General features: G+C 54.5%; 1 protein-coding gene across 2 annotated transcripts in view; it reads left to right on the top strand.

Annotated features, from left to right (window-relative positions):
- The window catches only part of RPTOR (regulatory associated protein of MTOR complex 1), a 307,386-nt gene that overhangs the window by 42,107 nt on the left and 238,404 nt on the right, over positions 1-26,875 (top strand). For both annotated transcript variants that reach the window (XM_032870426.1, XM_032870427.1), the window contains exon 2: positions 23,726-23,828. In XM_032870426.1, coding sequence (XP_032726317.1) covers positions 23,726-23,828 — 103 coding nt within the window. The remainder of the gene's footprint in view (positions 1-23,725; positions 23,829-26,875) is intronic.

The following is a 26,875-nucleotide window of genomic DNA, read 5'->3' as shown; positions in this document are numbered from 1 at the left end:
GGGTGACCTGTTGGGTCGGCTTGTGGTCTGGGTGTGAGAGGTACTGGGTGTTGTACCCCAGCATGCAGTTCTGTCTCAAGACATTAACTTCTCCCCCCAGTTATTCTATCAGAAAAGGCAAGAGGGTTCAACATTACGACCCTGTTTTCCTGTTCATTCATTCATATGCATCTATACATAGAGTTAGAGACTTACTTATTATATGTTTTTAAAATGAAATAAGGTGGAAGTTGGCCTGGTCTTTCTGCCTTTGAAGTTGTTATAGACTAAGAATTGCTCAGATTAGGGGAAGGATGCTAGAATTCTAAAACTTTTAAAAACTTACTAAGTGGGCTGAGTGGGGGTTTCTCGTGCAGCATAACCGTGGGATTCAGATGGGTTTTCTGATTCTATAAAAAGAAATGGACCCTTATACCAGCTCCCAGCTTTTTCTTACACATCTAGTTTTATGCGACAGGGAGGGAGGCAAAGAGCACAACAAATGGAGGCCTGGACCCCTGCAGTAACAGCCATGCTTGTCCCCCAGGAGGACGTGGGGTGTGGCAAGGTGCCGAGGCCATGGCTTCCTGGCAGAAGTGCTTGTGGGGGCGTCTAGGTGGCTCAGTTGGTGAAGCATCTGCCTTCAGCTTGGGCCATGATCCCAGGAGTCCCCCATCAGGCTTACTGCTTAGCGGGGAGTCTGCTTCTCCGTCTGCCCCTCCTCCACTCGTTCTCTCTCCATCTCTCATAAAAATAAGTAAATACAATCTTGTTTCTTTCTTTCTTTCTTTTTTTTTTTTATTTAAATGAAGTGTTTCTGAGTACTTGCAGCCTCTGTGGGTAAGGCGTATGGCATATGGTTGGGGTTTTGATGTTTTCACCAGTATCGCCAAGCCCTGTGGGTTTTTCTTGTAAGGGCTTTGGCCATCAACCAGTGCCCTGCTGGTTGGGGTGCAGTATTGTGGGGAGGTCCTGCTGGGAACTTTCCTCCAGTATCCCTGAAATCTTTGCTTAGCCTCTGGGCTGACATCAGTTTAAGTCTTGATAACTTTTCTGGTTGTCATAGTTTTCATTTTATTACCATTTAAAGCTCAGGGCTGGAGAGACTAGTTGGAGCGTCTGTGCCGGGTCGTTAGGGCTCAGTTAGCTTGGGCAGGTGCAGGGAAGCCAGGTGCGCTGGAGACCGTGGGCTCCTGGACGCAGTTTTGCGGGGCACCACTCTGCGTTTTGTGTCAATGATGTTTACATTTCATTTTAAGGAGATCTGCTTATCTCTGCCTTGTCCTCCTCGTCCTCACATCTTTCTAGTTGGGATCGGGATCGATAACAGAGGATCGACCCATCTGTTTAAAAAAAAAAACAAAACGAAGTAAGAAAGAAGGATGTTTATCTTTTCGGCTAATCTGTTGTCAAGTTTTCTTCTTGAATTTCCCTTTTCCCTCTCCTGCCCTAATTCTTCCAGACTGGCAGGCACTGTGAGGCCCAACTGGTTGTTTTGCCTTAGCAGCTGGGAGTCCTCTCACGGGCACACTTGTGGTCACTGGAGGGACATGTGCCTTGCGCTTACGGCTGGTTACCGACCATATGTAGTGCCTTTCGGGGGGTGAGGGGGGGTCGTATTTTGTTTAGCTTATTTCTTAGATCGCGTGCCTTTTAGTTTTGTCCCTTTATCCTCGATGACGCTGTTGGTATTTCGGAACTCCTGTCGAGAAAGCCCTTTGGAGAAGAGCCCAAGCAGTTTCCACGCGGAAACCGCCTTCTCTTGTTTAAATGGACTTTCCGGAGCCGAGTTTGCGAGCTGACCCGCAGCAGCAAGCTGGGTGGCCGTGTGCCCGGTGGACGGAGCCCGGGGTCGGGGCGCGGGGTCGGCACGCGGGGCAGCTTGCTCCTGCAGGAGGGCGAGGAGCCTGCGTCTCCGCTGCTCTTGTCCTGGGCCCGGAGGCCTTGGTGTCCCTGGCCGCGAGGGACGGGCGCTCACGAGAGCAGCGAGAACAGCTCTGATCTCTGCCACGCTGCACAGGCAGCGCCCTCAGCAGATGCCTATCGATGGCTGACTCGTCTGGCCCTCTCTGGCTTGACATTGAGGGGAGCTTGAAAGAAGGTTAAGACGTAGTTCTGTGATCTTGGGACGGGGCAGCCCCATCCGCAGAAACTCGGCAGTCAGGCCGCCAGGGCTGAGCCTCGGACCCCGCAGCACAGTCCGCGTCTGGGCACTCCCGCTGGGGCCCTGTCTCCTAAAGGTGGTGGGGAGCAGTGGGGACTGTGAGCAGGCAGAAGCTGGGTTTCCTAAAGACAAGTGTGCGTGGGCCGCGTGGAGAGAAGCGGAGCCCGTGGGTGCTATCCGCATGCGCTTGCTGGGGGGCAGCGGGCCCTGGAGATGACCCTTGGACCCAGAGACTTAGAGAAGGGAATCATGACGAAGGACTCAGGTAGGGAGGCATTTAGAAAGGAGAAATCAGAGCCTTTGACAGCTTAGTCAGTAGAAGGGATGGGGTGTGGGGAGGCCCAGGTAGTGACAGAAGAAAATGCGTTCAGGTTTCTGGATTGAGCTGTTTGGGCTATGGTAGCGTTCCGTGGTCACTGTTTCTTACTGGGAGCTCCAGAGGAATTTAAGAACCGTAAGGCTATCCAGTTTATTGGGTCAGAGATCCCCGGTAGCCTTTAGTTTTTCTTTTTAAAGATTTTATTTGAGAGAGAGCAAATAAGCAAGAGAGAGCAAGAGAGCACGGGTGGGGGGCGGGGGGACAGAAGCAGAGGGGGAAGCAGCCTCCCCGCTCAGCAGGGAGCCCGGTGCAGGGCTCAGTCCCGGATCCCCGAGACCATGACCTGAGCTGAAGGCAGACGCTCCGCCGACTTGCCCGCTGGGCGCCCCTCAGTAGCCTCTTCATATCAGGACGTCTCGGAGTGTGAGTCAGTGTTTGCTCACCTTCTCGAAGGGTGGTCCTCTCACCGGTCGCTCCTCTCCGTTTGCCGAGGCCTTTTCAACTCCGAGCTCAGGGATCGTGCTGACCGCGCGAGTTCCTTCTGTGTTTGGAGTCTGCACCGGGGCCGACAGTCGAGCATGGGGTGTGGGAGGTACCAGCGGAGGAGGCTGCTGCGGCCCGAGCGAGACCCGCAAGAGCTATGCGGGCGGCAGTCGCTCCGTGAGACGGTCAGCGGCCGGGAGGAGCTTTTCGCCCGGCCCTGGGTTTGGAAGCCGCTTCACGCAGGACTTGGTGGAAGCTGGGCCGGTGCCGTGTGCAGGCCTGCTCGGCCTGAGCTCTCCTGCTACGGGGCCGGACTGACAGGTGGGCCAAGAGACAAAAAATGTCTGGCCCCTGCTTCTGGTAGACTGTGTTGTCCCCACGTAGCCAGTGACGTTGATATTTGGCCTGTTGAAAGGTGGGGTCTCTGTTCCCTCCCCTTAAATCTGCCCCTGTGACCAGGGGCCATGGGACCTCCAAGACCAGGTGCTAGAAGGCTTCCCCTTGGGTCTGCTGGGGTTCTGGTTTCTGGAGCAGTCACCTTGCTGCAAGGAGAGCCTGTGGCCATATGGCGAGGCCTCCGGAGGGAACGCAACCCCCGGCCACTCAGGCTTCTGGCTGAGGCCCCAGGCCTGTGGAGTTGGGGTCAGAAGCACCCACAGGGCCTTCCTCTGTTCTCAACCTGTGGAGTCAGTGAACATAATAACATGGTTGTTTGAGGGGCGCCTGGGGGGCTCTTCAGTGAAGCCTCTGCCTTCAGCTCAGGTCATGATCTCAGGGTCCTGGGTTCAAGTCCCATGTCAGGCTCCCTGCTCAGCGGGGGTCTGCTTCTCCCTCTCCCTCTGCTGCTCCCCCTGCTTGTGGCCCTCTCTCTTTCTCTCTCTGTCAAATAAATAAATAGAATCTTAAAAAAAAAAAAAAGATTGTTTTGTACCACTAGGCAGGAGAGTTTGTTGAACACATTTGGGAAGCTGGAAGCTGGTGTTGCCATATTAAAATCCTAAAGCCTGTGTCACTGGCTTTGGGATGAGGTTTTGGGATGAGGTGGAGGGCAAAAGCCCGAGTGCCTCGTGGAGGCTGGTAGGGCTCGGCGGGTAGCGCGCCGCGTCTGTCTCCGCCCTCGGTCGCGATGGACAGTAAGTAGTGCGTGGTGTGGTCGGATTTGGCCCCCAACAGGCTGGACTCAGCCAACACCCCGAAGCGAGACAGGGAGCACATTATCGCAGGCCGGAGGGCAGGGGTCCCCGCTGTGGTGGCGGCAAGCCCAGTGCCCCTGTGGCTGTGCTCTGTCAGCTGGGGGACACGCGTGGCGCCCTCCGTGTACCCGGTAACCTAGGCCGGGTCGTTTCTGGGCAGAATATGCCACGTGCCGTCTGGCCTCCGCCTGCTGCCGGTGACCGACTTGGCGGGGAGGCGGGAGGCGACGAGCCCCTTCAGCGTGAGGGGGCACGGCTTGCTGTGCTCAGGCAGAAACCCCCTCCTCATTCTCCTCGTCTCCAGGCCAAGGGTCCTCGGATGAAGAGAGGGCTGCGGGCGGGCGGCAGGGCCAGGCCGGTCCCAGGGGTCTCTGCTGCGGCACCGGCCTTCCTGGGGGACAGCGGGCACTGGCCCCTGGCCTGTCCTTGGGGGGAGGGCGGAGAGGGCGGGAGCCTGTGGGTGCGGCTGTGTGTCCGAGGGGCTTGTCGGGGGCCCTCCTGGAGCCGCCCGAGTCTGTAAAGAAGTGGTGTGTCTGCTTGGGCTGGAAGACGTGGGGGACGTCTTCCAGCAGGAACGAAGGACGTTGGCCCCCCGGGCTCCTGAGGGGAGGGGGCAGGCTGGCGAAAGCACCCCATGCAGGCGTGAGCTGCTTTCTGTGGCTCCTGGAGCGGCCTGAGAGGGCGGCCCCAGGAGCCTCCTGCCATCTGCTCCTCCCGGCCGGCCAGGCCTGGCCTGCACGTGTGCCCTGCACACGGTGGGGACCAGGACACCCTGGTCTTCAGCTGAGGTGGCACTCCCAGGGGACTTGGGGGCGCGTCGGTGCATTTTGCACGTGGAAGGATGTGATACGTGCCCAGCGGGTAGCCTGGGGGCTGTGCTTTCACACATAGCCTGTCCCTGCCGCGCCGCTGTGACGCTCCCGTCGTTGAGAGGCCGTGTCCCTTTTCCCTTGCTGTGGCTCTGGGCCGGTGTGACCGTGGGAGGAATGACGCTCTGTGTCTTGGGGGCTACAGACCGCACAGCTTCCTTCAGGTTCTCTCAGGGACACCCGTGCTTGGGCCCAGGCCACCAGCTGCGAGGGTTCCCAGAGCAGCCCTCCTGGGGAGCCCACTGGGGGCCACACGGTGGTGTTCCTGCCGACGAGTCCGAGAAGCAGCTTCCGGGTGTCTCCAGTGCCAGGCAGCGGCCGCCTTTGCGTCTGGCCAGCCGAGACATCGCCGAGCAGAGGCAGCCGCCCCTCGGGCCCTTCCTGGATGCCTGACGCGGAGGGTCCTCAGCTCAGTGGGGTGTGGACGCAGCCGGACGTGGCCCTGGCTGCCGGGCCGTGCAGACTGTGCTTCGCGCTTCCCGGCCGTGTCTTCCCCTGGTCTTTCCGCCCCTGGTGGCCCCGCGGACTTCTCCAGGGGCGTCCCACCTTGCACGCTACGCTTTCCCTGTTTGTATGTCTGGGGATGCTCCCTGAACTCCGTGAAAAGTAGGGACTGTGGTGGGGGTGGATCTGCTGCCCGCCTTGCCGCCGTGCTGTGTACTTCCGTGATGAGAGACATGTCCGCCCACAGGGACAATCTTACTTGTACCCAGGCAGTCTGACCTGTGGACTTTGTTGGATAAACGTAGAGTGACCTTAAATCGAGCTTACTCTGCCATCGCGCCGAGAGAGGAGCTGCTGAGGAGCTGGGAGAGCAGTGAACGCGCGGGCTGGGGAGGCTTTGGCACAGATGGCGGGTTTTTCAGAGCATAAGCTCTGCTTGGAGGTCTGCTTTGTAATCGAGTCCTAATACACATTAAATTTAGGGACCTGGAGAGTAGGGTACCTTCTGAGCCATCCAGTGCTATTTGGAGGAAAGCTGGGGGTTGGGAGGGGTTGGTGCATTCCTTGAGGGGTTGAGGGAATGAAGGGGAGAAATGCTGACTAGCGTTTGGTTGCACAGAGGGGGTACGCATGGTCAGAGGGCCCCAAGACCACCCCCTCCTCCAGTGGGTCACTCGCAGGACTCCGAGACTCAGCACGTAACTGTGGCCACCACGACCTCAGTGAAACCACAAAGGGAAGAGGGTCGTAGGGCGGGGGCTAGGGCCTAGCGGTGCGGGCTTCCACGTGTCCTATCCCAGAGCGGGACCCGGACACGCTGAGTTCCAGCAGCGAGTTAGGACAACATGTGTGGGGTGCTGCCAGCCAGGGCCGCTCCGCAGACACTCAGCACCCAGCGTCTTTATCGGGGGCTGCTCGTGGAGGCACCCCTGCTTGGCAGAAACAGAAACCCCAGGAACACGGAGCCAGCGCCAGTCCAGCACTGAGCTGTGGGCATAGTCACGAAAGGGAAGTAGCGGGTACACCGGGAGAAGAAAAGACTTCGTGTTTTAGAATTTCTTGTGAGGCACTGGAAAGAAAGGGAGCTTTCCTGAGCTCGTGTTCTGTGCGGGCGCTGAACGCCGGCGGAGTCGTTTTGTGAGAGCGGCCTTGCCTCGTGACTGGGTAGCGGTCTCCGGGGAGGTGCAGCTGCGTTCCAGAAGGGCTCGAAGCCGGTGCCCCGTCTTTGTAAACGGAGAGACTGTCCTGGAACAACTCCCAGAGCGGGGGTTTTGAGGGAAGGGAAGCAGAGAGCTGCCCCAGGGGGCTGTTGGCGCAGAAGGTGGGAGGCAGGCTGCATGCGGCCGGGCACCCCCAGGTGTCCCTGCGGGGAAACACCCACCCCCAGCCCAAGGCGCGTGGGGCGGGCTGGCCCTGAGTTCCGTAAGCCTCCTGCGTGCCGCAGCCGGGCTCCCCCGCCTGTCCAGCCTCTTCTCAGATGGAGGTCCACGCGATGTGGGTCTAGAGAATGATGACTTCGGTGGATTCTTTTGTATTCAAGTAAAATGCGGCTGAGTAGGGGTTAGTACCGTCCAGGTCTTGAGGTTGGTCCGTAGCTAGCGATGCTCTGGGTGGCCCTGGGGCTGAGGTTTAGGGGCGGGTGTTGCTGGAGCCCAAGGTTAAGGTTGCAGCCAAGTCAAGGGGAAGGAAACACAGTACCTCTAGCTCAGTATTTCGGAGTCGAACTGTGGACGGCCTGGGATTCGGTCTTACTCTTCGACCGAGTACTAGTTTGTGATGACAGTGATGTGACCTTGCGGGTCTCGCGTTCTTGGAAGTGAAGGGAGAGAGTGTGGGGAGGTGGTAGATGGCAGAGCAGGTGCTCCGTGAAACCCTTCCCGAGCCTTCAGAGGCTGTGAAAATGCGTCGGTTGGCGCCTGGGAGCCCTGGGCAGGGTTCTGGTGTAGCCGTGCCCTGGCGGGTGTCCCGAGTGGAGGCGCGCGCTTGGAGGCACGGCCTCAGGTGTCTCATCTGGTGACCGCCCCAGGCACACGGGCTGGGCTGGCTGCAGAAAGCACAGAGTGCGCTTTCGGTCCTGGTTGGGGCGTTTCTCTTCCTGAGCTGCCGTCCGGAAATGTGCGGTAGCGGCAGTACCGCTCTCCCGTGTTGAGATGGAAAGTTGTGTGGGGAGGACCCAGGAGGTGCGGGGACACAGCGCTCCTTCAGTCTGGTGGTGGTCTGTGGTGGGTGTCTGACCTGTGCAGCCTGCATGCCTGGGGTGAGCTCGCTCTAGAGCAGACCATGGCTGCAGACCCTGGCTCCCGCTGTTCGGTTACCCACGAGCTTGAAATGAGAATTGTGTGGAGGTCAAGGGTTCAGGAGGCGGTAGGGACGCCGCACAAGGGTCCTTTCCTGTGGGCGTCTCTTTCCAGTACGTTTCTGAAGGAGCTGGCGTCCTTGCTCACTGACAGTTTCCCCCGTGGTCGTAAGATACGGGCGCAGCTGGGCGGCGTTCCTCGCGACTCACGGTTTTCCAGTCCACGGGCTTGAGTAACTTGGACTCTGGGAGTAGTTCTGTTGTCCCTTGTGTTTGCATGATTTTGTTTTAGGGATGACACTACAGGAGGTTATTTGCCCGAGGCTAATTTCAGACTTCTGTCTGTCTGTCCTGCCCACCCACCCACCCATTTATTTATGCGCTATTTACCTACCAGGGTGTTTTCTCCTAATCCGTCTGTGCATTCTACCCGCCCGTCCGTCTACTCGTCTGTCTCTCTAGGCGCGGTCTGTGTACCAGCCCCTTGATTCACTCGGAACCTCTTTATCTGCCTGTTTACCTACCCGTGTGCCTACCTGCCCATCTGTCCGTCCATCCATGCACGTAAAGGTCGTGTGTGTGCGTGCGCGTGTGTGTCTACAAGTTCTGTGTGTCTGCACACGCGGGTCCGCCCCCTCTCCCGCCTGTGCCGTGTCTGGCTGCAGACGTTGCTCGTCTGTTTGCACACCCACCCCTGCCCAGGGGCCCTGCAGCCCTTCCGCACTTTCTTTTCTACATGTTTTCAGGTCCTGCTGTTGGTGTCTCAGGCCGCCTCCTCTTGGGTCCGCCATACAGATCTGGTTTCTCCCCCACGTAGGGCTAGTTCCCGAGCATTGTTTCGTCCTCAGCTGGGTGTGCCACGTTTGTCGCGCACACTAGTTTCTCACGTGCGTGTGGGTGCTTCTATGTAATTTTCTAAAACACACGAGGGGCTTGGAGTAAGTGTGAAAGCATCACGCACTGGTGTCCGTGAAGCAGTTGTGCCGGATTGCCTGGGACCGGCCTGCTCCGTGTGCAGAGTGGAGGGACGTCCAGCCCCAGGCTCGGGAGCTCTTCTCCAGCACAGGGCACGCACCTGGCCCTGCCCATGGTTCTCGGACTTCTGTCTTCCTCGGCGCCTGTGCTGTGCTCCTGGCAGCGACAGGCTCCCGTGCCCTGAGGCTCCCGGGTGAGGGCGCGCAGGCATCGCGTGGCTTTCAGGTGTCTGTCTCCGGCAGGGGCCGCGCTCCCAGCACGCGAGAGGGCTTGCGATGCTCCATGTGGATCCAGCGTGGGCTTTCACGGCAGGTGAGGGCTTTGGGAGGACGGGCCAGAGGCGGGTCATTTGGGCCTGGCAGACGTTGTCAGGAGTCAGTGGAGCCAGTGGTGGGGTAAAGCGCATTCTGGGCAGAGGCCAGGTGAAACACGGGAGAGAGTGTTGTCCGTCTTGGGGACTGTCAGCAGCGCCCGGGGACATGTGTAAAGGTGGGCGACGGGTCAGGCAGAGCCAGGTCACGCAGGCTGGGGACCGCTGCAGGGGTGCCTCCGGGAGATGGCCTGGCGTCCTGGACAGCCCACTTAGGAGGCATGGCGGTGTTCACGCACAGGTGGATGGAAGAGGCCAGGTTGGAGGGGAGCAGTTAAGAACGTGCTGCTGTCCTGGAGGACAGACAGGCTGACGCCTAAGGCAGTGGACCGAGGGGACGCGGGAAGTGCAGAGTGAACGTCACTTCGACAGAGCACCGGGACGAGGGGGGAAGCCTCCAGGCTTCAGAGCAGAGAGACTGGCAGTTCCTTTCCCTGACACAGGGGGTGATGCACATGGGACAGATTTGGGGTGGGTGAGAGGCAGGGGACGGTGACAGAGAGAGAGAGAGAGATGCCAGAGGGTAGCAGGACCCTAAGCTGAGGAGGAGAGAACTGCAAGGGGGAGGTATTCCCCCCTTCTCCCTCTTCCTCCCAGCTCCTCCCCCTCCTCCCCTACATTTCCCCTCCTCCTCCTCTACCTGCTCTCCCTACTCCTCCTTCCCTACTTCCTCCTTCCCCTTCTTCCTCGCCTCTCCCTTCTCCTCGTCCAACCCTCCTCCTCTCATCCCCCCGTATATCTGTTCAGTTTTACTCCTTTCATTATACAGTCAGCTAAGCAGAACGTAAAACATTTCCTATTCCTGGTACAGGCAGCAAAAGCTCAATTATACAGCATAATGTGGTATAGACGGAAAACATTTCCGAGTTTTGCTCGTGTGATGTATAATGTTCCCTTGTTGTCAATTACCGTAGCTCATTAAGGCGCGTGAGGGTTTGTTGTTGTTCGTAGGGAGGGTTCAGTGGGGTTCACCTACTTGACTAGTAATTAGAATACGATGAGGCTGTAATGCTCCCTGCCCTCGGGGTGGTGTGGTCAGCTAATGGCTGGGGGGGACCTGATTCACCGGCCTGCTGTGGAATGCCGGGCAGGAAGCCTTTGTCTGGGGACAGGGCAGCCGGTGGTGGTCTCAGAGCTGGGCTCCTGGGTGGTCCTTGTTGGGTAGCCGCCGCTGAGGGGGTGAGCGGGCTGTGGGTCTTCCCGATGGGGTCTCTGGGCCCATGGCAGAAATGCCTGGAAGGAGCGTCCCGTGTCGCTGATAAAGAGGAGGCCAGAGGAACTCGGCTTTCTGGACAGCTGGAATTCGCCGCTGAAGGAAAACCCAGAACGCTCTCTGACACAGGCTTAGTTTGGAGCCGAAGGTGCTGCGTGCCTGCTGTCAGGTCAGCAGGGACGGCAGGATGCGGGTCTGAGGTTGGGGGCTGCTGCAGCTCTGGTCTTCCTGCTGAATTTTGGAGGGCGCAGTCACACGCAGTCTGGGCCTTGGAATGGTTTCCGGAACTCAGCCTTCCATGGGAACTAAAATACTTTCATGTACCTGGAAGCTAACTTGAAGCACAGACACAGTTTTGCTTGGGATCTTGTGATCGCTTGTGTCCTCTTCAGCGAGGCGGCTCCAGTCTGTTGGGAGGCGCCCTCAGACGCTGGAGCAGTCGAGGGACTGGGACAGCGCAGGACGCCGCAGCTCCTGCTCGGGTGCAGCCGTCGTTCACGGTGTGCCGGGTTGGCTTTCTTCCTCCTGTTGCGTGTTCTTGAGTCACGCGAGAGCGAGTAGACACGGGGTGACTTTCCTCCTGAGCTCAGAGCACCGTGGAGCGCACGCCCTCCTGCCGGCCCCGACCCGGAGCTCACTCTGAGGCATCAGCTCCGCTGCCTTGTCACCATCGGAGGCCTCGCCCCTGTCCACGTGTCCGGCTGTTTCATGACGTCCCTCACAGCTGTTCTTAAAGCCAAGTTCTACTGGTTACGGTGGTTTATGGTAGACCTTTTTTTTTTTTAACAAGTTGACTTTTTGACGAAGGGGCCCAGGCTGGTTGTGCTGGTGCTGGAGAATGTCTCATGTTTAGGTTCTGCTGATTTTGCCTTCGTCGTGTCGTCTGACTTGTTCCTCCGTCCCCTGCATCTCGTGCGGACCGGCAGTCTCGTGGTGAGGCACCGTCATGTTCAGTTTCAGCCTTTCGGGCCAGCACGTCGGTATTTCGGTGATGACGTCATACTGTGCTCATGGATCCACTTACAGCTCCGTACACAGTCCTCTCCTTTATCTTTAAAGATAGGACGGGCTTTTTATATGAGTCTTAACTTTATGCTCATCACACTTAATCGATTGCCTAGTAGTGAAATTCTGGGTTGGAAATCTGGTTTGCTTTCCTTCCATTTGAGATCTCTGAAGTCATTCTGATTCCTGGCTTTCTCTCTGTGACTGATTTTTTCTCTGAAGCCTGTATCTTGTGATGATAGGAGTACTTTTCTTTGAACTTTTAATTTAAGCTGATTTGAAAACTGTTGTCAAAGATGGAAGGCCAGGGAACTGTGGGTGGGATTTTAAAGGCGAAATCATATATATTAGTGCATGGGTGCAGTCATAGAAAGACCCAAAAGCACCTGAAATGTCACAGCTCAGAAACGTCACAACGGCTCCCCAGAGCCAGGGATCCCCCATGTAGCCCCTTCGTGTGGGTGAAGGGCACCCCCTTGGCGTGGCACGCAGCCTGCCCAGCCGTCCTCCCGCCTCGCGCCGTGACCTGCGCTGCCTAGCACTGCTGGCTGGCCTGCGAGTTCTCTCTCCAGGCTCAGGCTGAATGTCACTGCTCCTTGCAGAGCTGTCTTCATTTGTGTCAGACAGAGTGAGCGCTGAGCCCTGCCTGTGTCATCCCACGAGCCCATGACTCCCGCCGATGCCTCAGGTGTTTGAGGAAGGCCCCTACCTCTCATGCCTTCTTTTTTGTGCTTACGTTCACTATGCGACAGCATTTATCTATGGACACTTCCACGAAGAACAAATTGGATCCAGAAGATTCTCCGTGGTTTCCCGCTGGGAAGCACTATGGAAATGGCATCAAGATTGCAGCTGGGCCCCGTGTTCTGTGTCGATGACTGTGAAGATGACTTGTCTCTGTCCCCAGGGTTGGCTGTCGTAGGTGGATTTCCTGTTACAGGAGAAGAATATTGACTCTTCTTCCTGGTATTTGCGGAGGGCCCCAGAGATACTGCCGGAGTAGTGGGGAGTGCTTGATTGTCATCCAGCTTCTGAAAGAGCAGACATGTCCTCTCTCTTTCCCACGTTTATCCAGGACCTTCCTCTTGTGAGCAAGGGTCCCAGGGCCAGGAGCTTCAAAGGTGACCCGGTAAGGTGGACAGGCCCACAGTCCAGAATGGCCCACCCACGAATAGAGGCTCCCGCAGCCCCGTGCATCGGTCTGAGAGGCCTGGTGGGTCAGGGGCGGGGGCACAGAGAGGGGCAGCGGGGCGGCCTCCCTGGGGGAAGGAACCGGCCTTCAGAGGTTCAGACGCCTTGCTGTGATTCGTGTTCGAAACCTTCCCTGCAGGATGTCATTCATTTTCGAAATTGGTTTTGCAAATTTTTTTTAAAGGAAAAATGATCAATCTAGATATTGTCTTTCTGAGGTTCCACTTGGATTTTCTCTAAAATTACTCTATCGAGAGGAGAGTTTCTGCCACCAGCACTCACCTAGCTTGCTTTCTTTCCTTGTCTCTCAAGTCAGAGGTTCTGTGGGGATTATTAATGGTTTTTATGGCCTCTTCAGGACAGATCCTTGTGCGTGGCAGTCAGCAGAAGAGCCCACCCCGTTCACAGACCCGTGCTTTTAGGTGAGGTTTTGCTTCGTTCACACGCACCACGGTGCGTTGCGTGTTTTCACAACAGTATCTGAGAGCAGAGCAGATGGAGAATGTGGAAGAGCAAACATTTGGGGCCGAGTTGCAGGAGTGTCGAGGAGAGGAGTGCGCAGCCCCTGGCGGGCTGTAGGAGTCGCCTCACGGCTCAGATCCTGACTCCTGCTTTGAAGCAGCGGGTGGAGAGGGGCCTATGCTCGCGCGTGATTTTAAATTCTGGGCCCTGGGCCTGGCCGTAGATCCGGGCTTGCTGTCAGCTGCCTCAGCAGCCCCCAGCCCCCAGGAAGTTCACGACGCTGTCACCTCCACCGGCGGGACTTCTAGAGAAGTTGAAGTGTTGACGTTCATGACTTCATGTTTATGTTCTCACCTGTGGCCCTGTCCTGTGGTCACTGCGCACTTTGAGAAGCGCCCTACGGGGGGAGTTCTGACATTATTTTAGGAAGATGAGGTTTGCCAAGCCTTTGTCCTTTTGTGGGTGGCAGGGAAAGTCACTGGCCGCTCTCTGCAGGCCCGCTGCTCCCCCTCCCACCCAGTCCTCCCTGCCTGCCCTGGCGTGCACAGGCCCCCTGTGGCTCTCGTTCCTGGGCCCTCCCGTAGGGACCTTCCGAGTCTCTTCTCCTGCAGACCTGCCGTCCGGTACCAGCTGTGGACCCGAAGCACCGTGAGGTCAAGGTGCTCCTCCGGCCGCTTCAGACTGGGGTCTGTTCAGGGCGTGGGGAGATGCTTGATGGTGGCGGTTGCCTGATGGCCCAGCTCTGACCTGTCACTCCCTTCTTGTCTCCCTGACACATGGTCAGCTAGTCTGTGTGAGACGGGAGGTAAGGGTCCCACTCTTTGGGATACGGCATCTTGGAAAATCCCGGGTGTGATGACCCTCAAGCAGGTGATGATTACAACGTGCCCGTTTCCTGAGCTCCAGCAATGGCTTCAGCTTCACAATGTCCTGTCCCCCAAAGAGCCCCAGAGCTCTTAGTTACAGCCATCAGAGTCCATGCAAGATGAGCCGAAAAGGAAATTGTCGGAGGCTCTCTGGGACGACTTAGAGCCAGACTCTGAAGTTACGGGACGCCAAGGGGGCTAAACAGCTGGGACATTGGGTGCCTTCTGGTGCCTTCCTCATGGTGTCCCTGCCGTGCAACTCCCTGTGGGGGGTGGGCTGGCCCTGTTGGATCAGACAGGTGCGTCTGCCCGGAGGAGGGAGGCCATGTGCTGGCCCCTTCGTTGTGACAGTGATTCAGAGTTGCTCAATTCTCTCCCTTGGGAAGGTAGTGCCCCTACTACAGGAAGTTGCCAAGATGTCCAGAAGGTGCTGAGCAGGTTACAAGGACCACAGGTGGCAGATGTCTGCTGCATCCTTTCCCGCAGGAGCCTCCGAACGGGAGCCTTCTCAGACTGTCAGCGTGCGGACCTCTGACGGGCCTGTGCCTTTCATCGCTGCCGCCCCGTAGCTGCACACGCTGTCACCTGTTCTCTTTGGGGTAGAAGTTTCTTTCCTCCTTCTTGGTTCTTTCCGGTCCCTTTGCATTCTTGCCACGCCTCGTGCAGGCCTTCCTCTTTCACCGCGGCACCCTGCTGGCGGACCTGCCGTCCTTCCCATCGTCTGGACGAGCCTTCCGGAGAGCCCCCAGCCATGCTCTGCCCCACAGCGTTCATGAGGTTGGGACCCTCTCCGTGGCCCCGTGGTCCGGGTGCACCGGGCCCTCCCCTTGGAGCTGCGGCACCTGTGAGAGCTGCTTCGTCAGCTCTGCCGGCCAGCCGGGCCCCGGGGCGGGAGCGGAAGGAAGTGGCCCCACTTCACACCCTTGGACTTCGATGTTGTGAGTGCCAGTTATCAGGGCGGCCCAGGCCCCACGGGGCTGCGTCTCCAGCCTGTGGGAGCTCTGAGTCATGTTGTTTGCCGTGGGATTGTCTCTACGAGTGCGTGTCTCGGGTGTCAGACTGCTGGATAAGCAAGAGTGGGAGAGAAGCTGGTCCTGAACAAACAGCTTGCTCCCACGGTGGTGCTGCCCATTTTAATTTGCATCAGGAGCGGGAAAGCGGCGACCCAGGGTCTTATCAAATGAAAGAAATCTCTAAGCAGCCTTGAAATCAGCCCATTTATTGAAGGAAAATCTCATTCCCAGGAAAGGAATTTGAGCAGCAGGGTTTATGGTGTGCGCTAAACTGGGAAGGGGTGGAGGAGAGAGGGGTGGGAACCCTTTGCTGTACTCGCTCTGCCAGGACCAGGTACTTGCGGATCACAAGGCTGTATTCCGTGAGGCTGGAAGCTCGGGACGGAGCAACGGCTTGTCCCCGGGAGCGCGCTGCCGCCTGCATTGCATTTCCTCTCACGATCCCAGCGCGCTCGTTGCCTTGGATACTCGTCTAAGCTGCAGCCGCCCGGCGAGCTGTTTCTCTGCCTTCAGAATGTCATGAAAGTCACACACACACACACACACACACACGCGTGCACGCACGCACTCACGAGAGAGATCCTTGACTGTTGTAATAGAATCATTTGATGGCTTTGCCCTGCTTCTAGAAATAACTTGTCTGCGGTGGAGAATTAGAAAATACACAGAAAGGCCGGGTACAAAGGGAAAACCAGGAATCGTCCACACTTTCCTCTCCTCAGAGATCGAAACCACTTGTGACGTCCTGTTTTTTATTCTGCGTCTTTGCATGTGCGTGTTTACACACTCGGAATAATAACGATGTGGATGCGGTTTTGTGCCTTCCTCCTCTTTCCACCCGAGTTCTGTTTGGGTGCCTCTGTGCCGCTTAGCAGCCCTTAAAAATACATCTTTTTAACAGCTCTATTGAGATATAATTCATATACTGTACAGTTTACCCATTTACCAGTGGAGCCCACCAACAGACGTGGGCGACCTGAAAGTATGTATTTTTTTAAGATTTATTTATTTTGAGGGGAGGGGCAGAGGGAGAGAGAATCCCAAGCAGACCCCCTGCCGAACCTGGAGCCCAGTGTGGAGCTCGACCTCAGAACCCTGAGATCATGACCTGAGCCAAGACCCAGAGCTGTACGCCTCACCGACTGAGCCGGCCAGGCGCCCCGGAAAATGCATCTCTAAAGGCACTGTCACGTTCCGTCGTGGAAGAGATGGCATCATTTCGCGTATGCCGTTGAATTCTGCCCCGCCTGGGTGGCTCAGTGGGTTAAACCCTCTGCCTTCGGTTCAGGTCATGATCCCGGAGTCCTGGGATCGAGCCCCATGTCGGGCTCTCTGCTCGGTGGGGAGCCTGCTTCCTCCTCTCCCCCTCTCTCTCTGCCTGCCTCTCTGCCTACTTGTGATCTCTGTCAAATAAATAAATAAAATCTTTAAAAAAAATAATATTAAAAAAAGAAAAGAAAAGAAAAGACATCCCTCCCCCACCTACTGTGAGAAGGTGGCTTCTCAGAGGAGGGTGGGGTGTGTCCCTGACGGACGCCCTCACCGACGTCCAGGTTGGCCCAGGTGGCATCAGCGAGACGACGGGTTTCAGGAGGCGTCACAGAAAGGTTCAGTGTAGGGCTCCTGCAAGAAGGGATTTCTCCAGTTTCTTTAAAGCAGTTACGATCTCTATAATACACCTATTTTGTGTGCAACTCTTTCATTTGATTTTTAGGGACCTGAATTTCTCCAGGGCCTGGGACGCAGGAAGTAAGTGCGCACCCAGGGTCCCAGGTGGTTTGGGGGGGTGGGAGAGGTGAGAAAGGGGCGCTGTGGCACGCGGGATGGAGAGGAGGGCAGTGAACTGTGATTTTCCACGTTGAAAAGTTACCTGTTATCTCTTCCCTTTTCATTAGCCTTACAGGAGTGGAGGCAGATTTTAAATGCAGGGAACTATGGAGAGAATGTAGCCTCAAAAAAGAGAGCTGAAACCTAAATGAGGCTTCTCGCTGAAGGTAGGGAACGCAGGGACTCATAAATTCAGGAGCCTGGCTGGCTCCGGTTCGCGGAAATGAACAAAGGAATATGCAGATGGGGAATCGCCGGGTTGCCTCGGTGGCTGTGGGCTGCTCAGGGCTGCTGACGAGATCTGTGCTGGAGATTCCATTTGATGTGCTCCTTGTGAGGTTTACTGTTCCCGTCTGTCTAGCAGTCTTTGGGATGGGAGTAAGGAGGCAAACCTGTTTTTCCTTTTTCTCAACGTGACAGCCCCCACACCCCGTCCCGGCCCCATGGTGTATCTGCTCTGTTTGCTGTATGTTCTAGTTTCCGACTTCCTTTATAAATTATGCATTTGTGGAGCTTCGACTCTGCTCAAAGTTTTCGCTTTGCGCTCTGCATCTTAACAAGCACTGCTGGGAATTGGGTGGCTTTGCCTCAGACAGGCAGGGTAGTGGATGATGGGGCAGCCCCCAGCCTTGCTTCCTGTTTCTTTCCCATTACACCTGCTCGTGAGTCCGGCTCACCGTGTGGGGAGCAGAAAGCAGTGACGGGCCGCTTTAACACATTGTAGTGTCTTCGTCCTGCGTACAGCTTGCGTGTCATTGTGTGTAGGCTTTGAATTATTCTATTCCGGTTTGATTGTGCTGCTTGGTCAGCTGTATCTTTTAACATAGATGTGGTCGGGCGCCTGGGGGGCTCAGTGGGTTAAACCGTCTGCCTTCGGCTCAGGTCATGATCCTGCGGTCCTGGGATTGAGTCCCACATCGGGCTCCCTGCCTGCTTCTCCCTCTGACCCTCCTTCTCACGCTCTCTCTCATTCTCTCTCTCAAATAAATAAATAAATAACATCTTAAAAAATAAAATAAAATATACGTGGTTTATCAAATCAGTCAAATAGGAGAAAACAAAGGAATCCCTGTGATTCCATTTTGAACACTTTGAATGGTGGCAGGCGTGAATGTATGTTTAGTCACTGAGGTGCCACGTGCTTGGGGACAGGGCGGGTTGGTGGTCGGTCTGCGGTTCTGAACCCAGAGAGCTCTGAACACCGGCAAGGTGTTTACCTCTTGTCTTCTGACCAAGTGGATGTGACCTGGTTAACAGTCTCTGTCCTGCGGGGAGTGGATATCTGTGCATTTCACTGTGGAAATTTTAATGGTTTTGAATATGGAATGTATGCATTCCCTTTTGGGTATCTTCTATGAGATATGAGTCATGTACCGTATTATCCTTTTGTAAATTTGAAAACCTTTGAATTTTAAAACAGACCCGGTGCCGGAGGACTGTATGACAGGACGCTGGCCAGGCTTTTCAGGAGGGCCAGCCCCTGCTGCCCGGCTGTCCCCAGCCTCTCCCACCTCCCAGCCAAGGTACGGTGGAGCCCAGAATTTTAGGGCAGCTTGTTCCGTGCCTGTAGGTCTGCTTGTGATATGGCTGGAGGGCCCAAGCCTGGCACTAGAACGGATTGGAGAGGGTCCCCCAGGCCCTGAGAGGTCGTCCGTACCTGCCTCTCGCTTTCAGGGTTAGGCTCTTGTTCAGGAGCGATTGGAACTAACGACATGACGAAGGTCACATTTTCCACGACCACTTAATTTTTATAGCTTCTTGAGATGATACTCTTTCAAGTTCAGAATTAACCTCCAGGGACATAACTGTCATCTTCAATTACATTGCACTGAAGAAGAAGTGTCCAAAATAAAGTCCAAAATGGTTATTTTATATACCATTATGCAGTTTTTGGTACATTAACTTTCATGGTCCTTACGTTCTCTTAATGCCATGACTGTATTATTAAAAAACATTAATCTGGAAATTTTGGAATGAGAAATGAAAATAAAACACCAAAAAGGCACTTTAGAGTCTACCTAAGAATTTCAAACTTAGCGTGTTTGGGATCAGGCCAGCACGACTGAAATTTACAGGAGGCACAAGACGTGTTTGATTGGCTTAAGGATATTCACTGGTAGCGTTTCCCGCTGGTGGAATTAAATTGGTTCTGCCAGGTATGTTCTTCTGATCCGTGTGTCCGAATATTCTTGATCTCTCTTGTTTTCTTAAAAAGTCATCACTCAAGATGTAGGGTCAGGTGTGTGTTGTGTGAGCAAGGACAAGTCAGATTCTCTCCTTCCGCGTCTTCCCTGATGGAGGGGAGCGGATTTCACAGTCTGAGGGCCACGCTGTCCTTTTGCTCACCTGCAGAGTGGCCACGGGGACGTCTAGTCACTATCGAAGACTGTGCTTGGTGACAGGCCTGGGGACATGGGGCCCTTTAGCGTCTTGTGGATGAAAGGGTGATCACTGGGCTTCCATTAATATTTCTGTCTAAGCCCTTAGAGACTTTCTGACATATTAATTTTGTAATTAGATCAGAAATGATTTGACCGAGAATTGTGTGTTTAAGCTTATGAAGTGTGGTTGTAGAGGTTGAGGAAGGGGATGTGTCTGGAGTGTCGGCTGAGGAGGAAGATGGTGGCACCGTGCCCGGGGCTGGCGGGCACTGTGCAGATGCCCTGCCTCGTCCTGCACCACCTCTCCGACCCCAGGGAGGCTACGCCAAAAAGCAGGTGGAGACATGAGCACCGGGTTCCGGGCCCTTTAGGAAAGGATTACAGTGGCCGGAGGGCTCAGGTCTCTCGGCCCTCTGCCCATTAGGGGGTGAGTGTACCTAGAGGCAGTTGCTCAGAAATGGTCAGAGGTGACCTAGCCCGGGGCCTGCCCTGAATCCCCAAGGCACAAGTGAGGGGAGTGTGGGAGCTCACTGAGCATGCATTCCCCGAAGCGGGGTGCCCCCTTCCTTCCCAGCGCCCGGGGCCAGCTGGAGCGGCTGCCAGGCCCACTGCTCAGAGGCGCCGACCTGGACCTGAGGCCCCGTGGGGTTGGCGTCCCATCATGTAGCTGCGTGTCGCTCCCTCGGCTGGGCCCTGTGAAGGATCCTGGCAGTTCCGGAGCCCAATCCCTTGCAGATGGAGGACCAAGTAAGATTACAGACAGCCACTAAGCTCTGATGGGGCAGACCATGTTTTTGGAAATGAGACCTGACCCGTAGAGGTGGATGTTTTCTCGGAGCAGGCGTCCCTTCCAGCAGGCCCAGGGGTGACGGAGTGAAGCGGCTTGGAGCTCGCTGCAGGGTGAGGGTGACTGCCTCCCGACACCTCCCGGTTCCAGAGCACAGGACAGACCCCTCGCTTGAAAGATGTCACGGGCAGCTGTCAGTATGACTCACCACGGCCATAGGAAGGCCACAGAGAGGTTTCCGCTGGGCTCCCGGTTTGGAGCAGCTTCTGCTCAAAGGCCCAGTTTGCTGTAAGATGGAGGGTCAGCAGTGTGGGACCATCGATACTGATCACTTAAATATAGCCATCGCTGTTCTCTGATTGATTTTCTGCCCTTTCTCCTGACCATGAAGGGACCATTTGTTTTTTTTATGGTTCATAACGAGAAGATTCTGGCCCGCGTCCACGGTGTTCTTTTCGGCCGTCTCTGGCAGCAGGCGTATGGCTCCTTTAGAAAGCGACTTATCATTAAGAAATACATATATTTTAAGACTGAATACTCTCCCCTCACACACTTTAAATTCTGTTTTGAACACACGTATCTTTTCTTGATGCGATAAAGATTATGCCGGTTCCCTGCTCCCCGAAAACCGTGCGTTCCCATGAAACCTCTCCTGAGCCGAAGTGGCAGAAAGCACAGGAACATTCATTCATGGGGGAGAACATTTTTGAGCATCTCCAGACTCCAGAAATGGCGTCCTGGGCTCTCCTGAGACCTTAGGGACACATCTTGCTAATGCACACAGTAAGCGGAGGTGAAGCCCCGATGCTCTCTCACATGGCCCAGAGCCTGGGATGGGGGGTGCGGGACGCGAGGTGCTGTGCGTGGCCCCCAGGGCAGGTGCACCGCCTCCACGGCTGCGGCTGCACTGCCAGCTCCACTCGCCTTTCCGCTTCTTGCCTGTCGCCTTGTCTCGTAAAAGCAAAAACCCCCTTTGGGTTTTGGTTGTCGGGAACAGGTGCGTCAGTACTCGCGCTCAGAGGTCTTTTGTCGGTGAAACGCGCCAGCACGAGCTTCTGGAAGGTGGTGATACGTGTGTCTCCTGTCCCCGCCGCATTCTCCATGAAGACACACTCATGACATCTCATTAGAACCAGCACGAAGCTCGCCGTTGCCATGTTCTGTAGGCGTTAGCGACCGTATTCTGGAAGTTGTGGGCAGCGCCTACACCTGAAGCAGGTAGAAAGGAACGAGCCGTTGGAAGGGACGAGACTGACTCATTATTCGTAGCAGTTTCTTTGTCAGCTACAGGCCCTGTGGAGGGTTACCAAGAAGTAATTACATTTAATGAGGAATTTAATAAAGTGACTAACAGAGGCATTCGCGGCTATCCCGAGAAACCACGATGGGGAGAATACACTCGTAGAAGAACGCTTGCCCCAAACGTCTATGACGTGTCCAGGGATAATCCTAAAAGAGATGAGCAGGACTTCTTGGTGAAGAAAACTAAGAAAACAGTACTGACAAAAGCAGATTTGAATAAATGGAGAAACACACTGTGTTCCTGTATAGAGAAATTGAGTATTAGGTTGTCACTTCTTGCCAAAATTAATTTATATGTTTAGTACGATTTTTTGGGTGTTTTTGAATCAATTTTTGTTCATTTAACATTATAAGAATTCAAGTGTCATTCTGTTAAGAGAATATAATGGTGTGCTTGAACATTCCCTTATCTGCTTAAAATTTAGGTCATTTCTACTTGTTCTTCATGATAAGAAATGCTGTGAAGAAAATCTTTACACCTACAGACTTCCCCTTTATTATATTTTTTGGTATTTTTGTCTGACAAATTCTCACAGGTGGAATTCTCGGATCAAAGAAGACAATTTAAAATGCTTAGTGTTACCAATATGCAGTTTAATGCAACTTTAGTCAAAGTCTCTATGGGATTAAAAAATTGAATAACTAACTGATTAATTTGTGAAGAAAAGAGATGAATATAAATAAAGCTAAGTAAAACCTTAAAAAAGATTGTGAGAAAGGAAAACTTCCCTCCCAAGCATTGTGAAATGTTATACAGAGAACTTAAATCAGTGTGGTGCCAGTACAAGTACTGTTGATGTGATGACGGGATACATTCAGTTAGCCTGAAGTAGAATTTGTTTTATCTGAGAATTTATATATGCTATAGGCGTCCTACAAACCCAGGAGTTTGGGGATTATTATTTAACAGGGGGAATTGGTGTGATTGGCTAGGGTTTTGAGACAGAAACTGTTCCTCCTGGCGTGTCATATAGCACAGCAACATCCAGATGGCTTGAAGGGTTAAACGCAAAACATGTTAAAACACCCCAGAAATCCCTCACTGAGCGGGATGTCCTGGGCCCCGGGCAGGTACTGGATGTTGGCGTCCATGGGGGTCAACTCTGGTCTCGGAAGCCCAGGTCTGAGGACCCTGCCAGCGGGAGAGCACGGTGCTGGGTGGCACAGCCCCCACTGGGGTTTGGGGACCAGCGTCCTAGAGACATGGCTGTCTGCACAGAGACCGCAAGGGAGAGTCGGGGTTGGTAGAGTGGGAGGGCAGGCTTCCAGGTCACACCCCAGGCCATGCCAAGTGGGCGGAGGACGTGGAGCCACTGAGGGCAGGGCCATGGCAGGCGGGTGGTGTGCTCAGCAGGAATTGGGTTCTCAAGATCTGGGCGCGCTGAGCAGTTCAGATGGGGGTGTTGAAGTTTTGGGACGGACAGAGCAGGGCAGTGAGCAGGTGCGTGTGAAGGTATGCTCCTGCTGTATCGCCGAGCCCGCCCTGGGGACGGGGTGGCAGGGGAGGCCACTGCAGCCTAGAGCTGGCGTGGACTTGGCTGTGGCTGGGAGCAGAGATAGTGAAGGGGACGGGCCCAGGAGGCAGTTAAGAGGTGGGATGAAGCAGGCAGGGTGGGGAGTCAGGGGTGGTCTCTGCTGTTCAAGAACAGGGGTCGGGGGGGTCAGGGCTGGTAACCAGCTCGGAGCCCTCGCATCTGTTTGAAGTGACACCCCTACGACCCTCTGCTGGGATTTTGGCTCCTTTGATTTATGGATGTATCCTCACCGCCTGAAAATAGTGATGGGCACCTAGCAGGTGCTCAGGAAACGTTTGAAGGATGAGCTGCAGGTTTCTGGCTTGAGCAGCTGGGGCGGGAGGGCTGACATTCTTCACGCCGGGCCGCTGGAGAAGGAACAGGTCAGATCTTCGGGAAGCTGCGTCAGATGATAGAACCAAGGCTTGGTACGTCCAGAGTCAGGAAATGAACTGGATGGCAAACACCAGACTAGGGCAATATTTGCAACAAATAATGTGGATGGAGCCTTTCCTATGTAGAGTACACAAAGTCAGCTGGGAATAGTCAGTAGTACCAGTGCCATGGTACAGACACGAGTAGGAAATCCACAAAACAGAAAGTCACAAATCGTGACCACACATTGGAAGAAGTTCCAGTGTTACTAATACCGAAAGAATGCTACCGGATGAGTATGACGACTTTTCTCTCCCCAAATCAGAATGGCTTTAAATAATGAGGGTAGCATAACCTCGTCAGAGTGTAAGTTTGTGCAACGTTTTTGCAAAGGACTTTGGCAGAATGTAGCACGTGGCTTCCTATTTTTCAGTCAAGTAGTTCTGTTTCTGGACACGTACTGTAAGGAAGCCTGCAGAGGCCTCTCCCGCTGTGGACCTCTTCCTGCCTGCCCCCATTGCTCCGAAACCCCTCCAGAGGGGAAGCTGCTCCGGCAGGACCTGGGGGGGGCGGCCCAGGACAGCTGCAGAGGCCAGCGATGGGGGCAGGGCTTCATGTGTTCTAGGAGCATCTCTGAGTTGGAAGAGTGTGTCAGTGGGATGCATATTGAATAATTTTGTTTCTGTTGTGTTTCCAGATGAAGACGGTCAGTGTGGCCTTAGTTTTATGCCTGAATGTCGGCGTGGACCCTCCGGATGTGGTGAAGACGACCCCCTGTGCGCGTTTGGAGTGCTGGATCGGTAGGTGCGGCCCCTCCCTCCTCCGTGCGCTGGGGCGGGCGTCCCTGGGGGCTCTGGGCTGGGCGGGGCTTGCCCTAAACCCCCGGCCCCCCGCCCCCGCTGACTGAGTCCGCTGCAGGCCAGCCCTGGTTTTCGTGAATCAGAGTTTCGTTTCTTTTTCAACTTTTTTTGAGAACCTTTAAGGTATGAGTTGTCTTGCATGAAGCGCTTCAGGGGCAATTAGGAAGTAATGATTATTGGGTTACAGCATTTTCTCCTTTAAATTTGCACGTGGTAGTAGCTTCCTATACCTTTAAAAAAAACGGAGCGGCTGTTTCCTGTGCGCACTGCAAGGAGGCCTGGTTCTCCCTGAGGAAGGCCTGCCCAGTGCTTAGCAGCTCGGTGTCGCGGGAGGGGTGAGCATTTGGGATGTTTCTTAGTCTGCTGGAAGGTTTTTTGTCAAGAATCAATGCCGAGGGGCGCCTGGGGGCTCAGTGGGTTAAGCGGCTGCCTTCGGCTCAGGTCATGATCCCCAGGTCCTGGGATCGAGCCCCCCACATCGGGCTCCCTGCTCAGCAGGGGTCTGCTTCTCCCTCTCCCTCTGCCTGCCGCTCTGCCTACTTGTGCTCTCTCTCTGTCTCTCTCAGATAAATAAATAAAACCTTAAAAAAAAAAGAATGCCGATTCTTACGAAGTGCTTTCTCAACATCTCTGACATATCACCTGGCTTTCCCGTCTAGTTTGTTGATGGGGTGAATGACGCTGGTGGAGTCTTGGGTGTTAAGCCAACCTTGAATGCCTGGCGTTATCTTTTTAATATATTGCTGGATTCGATGGCGAATAATTTGTTAAGGAATTTTTCCAACCGTGTTTATGACTGGTATTGGATTGTGGTTTTCTTTTCCTGCAATGTGTTTTTTTGGTTTTGGAAGCAAGATAATGATGCCCTCATTTAAATGCGTTGAGAAGTAGTCCCGTTGTTTGTTTCACGGAAGAGTTTGTAGTGAATTGGGGATTATTTTCTCTCTGAACTTTGGCACAATTTAACAGTGAAGTGTGGGGTTTTTATTGTTTGTTTTGTGGATCATTTAGTTCTTGATAGGATTGGGGACAACAGCACCCTCCCCCCTCCAGCGTTTTCCATCTCTTAGCAAAAGCAGAAAATCCCTTCATCTGCTTTAAAAAACAAAAATTACAAATGACATATTTCCTCTGCTATGTGAAGGCCAGCCTTGTGGGGATTGGATTTAAGGAAAAAACCTCCATTAGAGGATGTTTTTGCTCACTGAAAGAACCCCCAGAGGGTTTTGCTGGCAAGAAGTGGTGATTGGCTTACTAGAGGTGTGGGAGGAACACTCTATTTTGGATGGGACAGGGTCGGGGGAGCGGAAGCCTATATTCTAGTCTGAATTGCAAACGGTATTGTTTTTCTCACTTTGCTTGCCAGTCTCACTGTCTCTGGGGTCTTAGGGTGATCGTCTCTGTCTCACAGCCTCCCCGCCTGCAGCCCAGGCCTCTTGTTCCCCACGCCCAGAGACAGAGTAGCTGCTCCCGTGGCTGATTTCCCTAGAGACCTTCTTGGCTTTCTGCCACATCCCGGTGTCTGTGCCTGTGAAATTGACTTCTTATTAGCCACCACTGACTGTTTCCACTTCATTTACCCCTTGTGAAAGCTGGATTTTACCACTTGTGTTCTATTTTCTCCCTCTTGAAGTACTCTTACCTTCGGTGTCCAGAACAATGCTCCTCAACCTGGATCCCAGGGTGTGCTCCCGGAGATGCGTGAACCCTCTGGGATCCTGTGGGTCCAGGTGTCTGAATATGGAATTGTACCTTCCCGGTGAGGACCCTCGGCTTCCATTCGATTCTCTGGGCTTTTTCTCTCTGCCCCCCGCCCAAGAAATCAAAAGAGCCCTCCCTCGTACCTCACAGTGTCTTCGATGGGTGTTTATGGGACAATGTCTGTGAAAATGAAAGGAATTCCTTATTTCCTCCTTGCCTTGAAAAGTCCAGGAAATGAATAGATTTAAAAAAAATTTTTTTTTTTTATTTGACAGAGATCACAAGTAGGCAGAGAGGCAGGCAGAGAGAGAGGGGGAGGAAGCAGGCTCCCAGCTGAGCAGAGGTGAATAGATTTTTTATACCATGTTTTTAAAATTACTCTGCCAGTTAGCAATGTAATCTACTCTGAACTAATCGTAGTGGATTTTGAATTCAAAAGGACGGGCACCTTTTCTAAGTTAAAAAATTCGTGTTTGCCCTTTATTTCGAAAGTGAATAGGGCTGGCCCTTCTGATGTGGTTTTAACAGTGTGGAATAAGAGAAAGAAGATTCCTGGACACTGGATTCAGCAAATTTGCAGTGGTATCTAGCAGTACATATTTTAATTTTTATTTTGAAAAAAAAAAAAAAATTCCCAAACTTGCCAGCACAGAGCTAAGGAGCTTTTTCCCTGTTCTGTACGAGCGTCTGCTCCTGCCCTGCCCGTCCACCCCTGTGAGTTACTGTGATTCCCACAAGCGTAACCCCAGTGTGGCCGTCACCACCAGGGGGGACCGGGGTGCCTTCGGGTGTGTCCCTGGTCCCAGGATGCTGTTTGTGGCACAGGGACGTGGCTCAGCGCTGTGCGATGCCCTGGGTTTAGTCCCTCCAAATCGGACTAGGTTGTCCGTCTTTCCTTGATGCCCATGACCGTGACACCTGGAGGGTCACAGGCTGGGTTTGGTGGAGTGCTCTGTTCTGTTGTTTCCTGAGGAGCCGCGGAGTGTCACAGGAGAGCTCTGCCTTCCTCCACGGCCCCTGCCGGGTGGCACACAGTGTGTTTGTCCTGGTACCGGTTATGCAGCTGACTTGCTTACCGCTCGATGTAGCGGTGCTGCCGGAACCCTCTGCTGAGCGCCCCCCTCCCCCTTTGCAAATCAGACCGGTTTGGAGACGAGGGCGCGGCTGTGTGGGTGGGCCTCGCCTGACGTCCAGCGCATTCGGCGCGAGCTCACGGTTTCCTTTTTCACTCGGTGGGTCACAGTCTGCTGTGCCGTTGCTCACCACGATGTGCCCAGTTGCCAGGC

This window comes from Lontra canadensis, unplaced genomic scaffold, assembly GCF_010015895.1.
Source record: "Lontra canadensis isolate GAN:19392208 unplaced genomic scaffold, GSC_riverotter_1.0 scaffold41, whole genome shotgun sequence".
Classification (NCBI taxonomy): domain Eukaryota; kingdom Metazoa; phylum Chordata; class Mammalia; order Carnivora; family Mustelidae; genus Lontra; species Lontra canadensis.
Note: the sequence above shows the minus strand (reverse complement) of the source record. Positions and strands in the feature narration are given on the sequence as shown.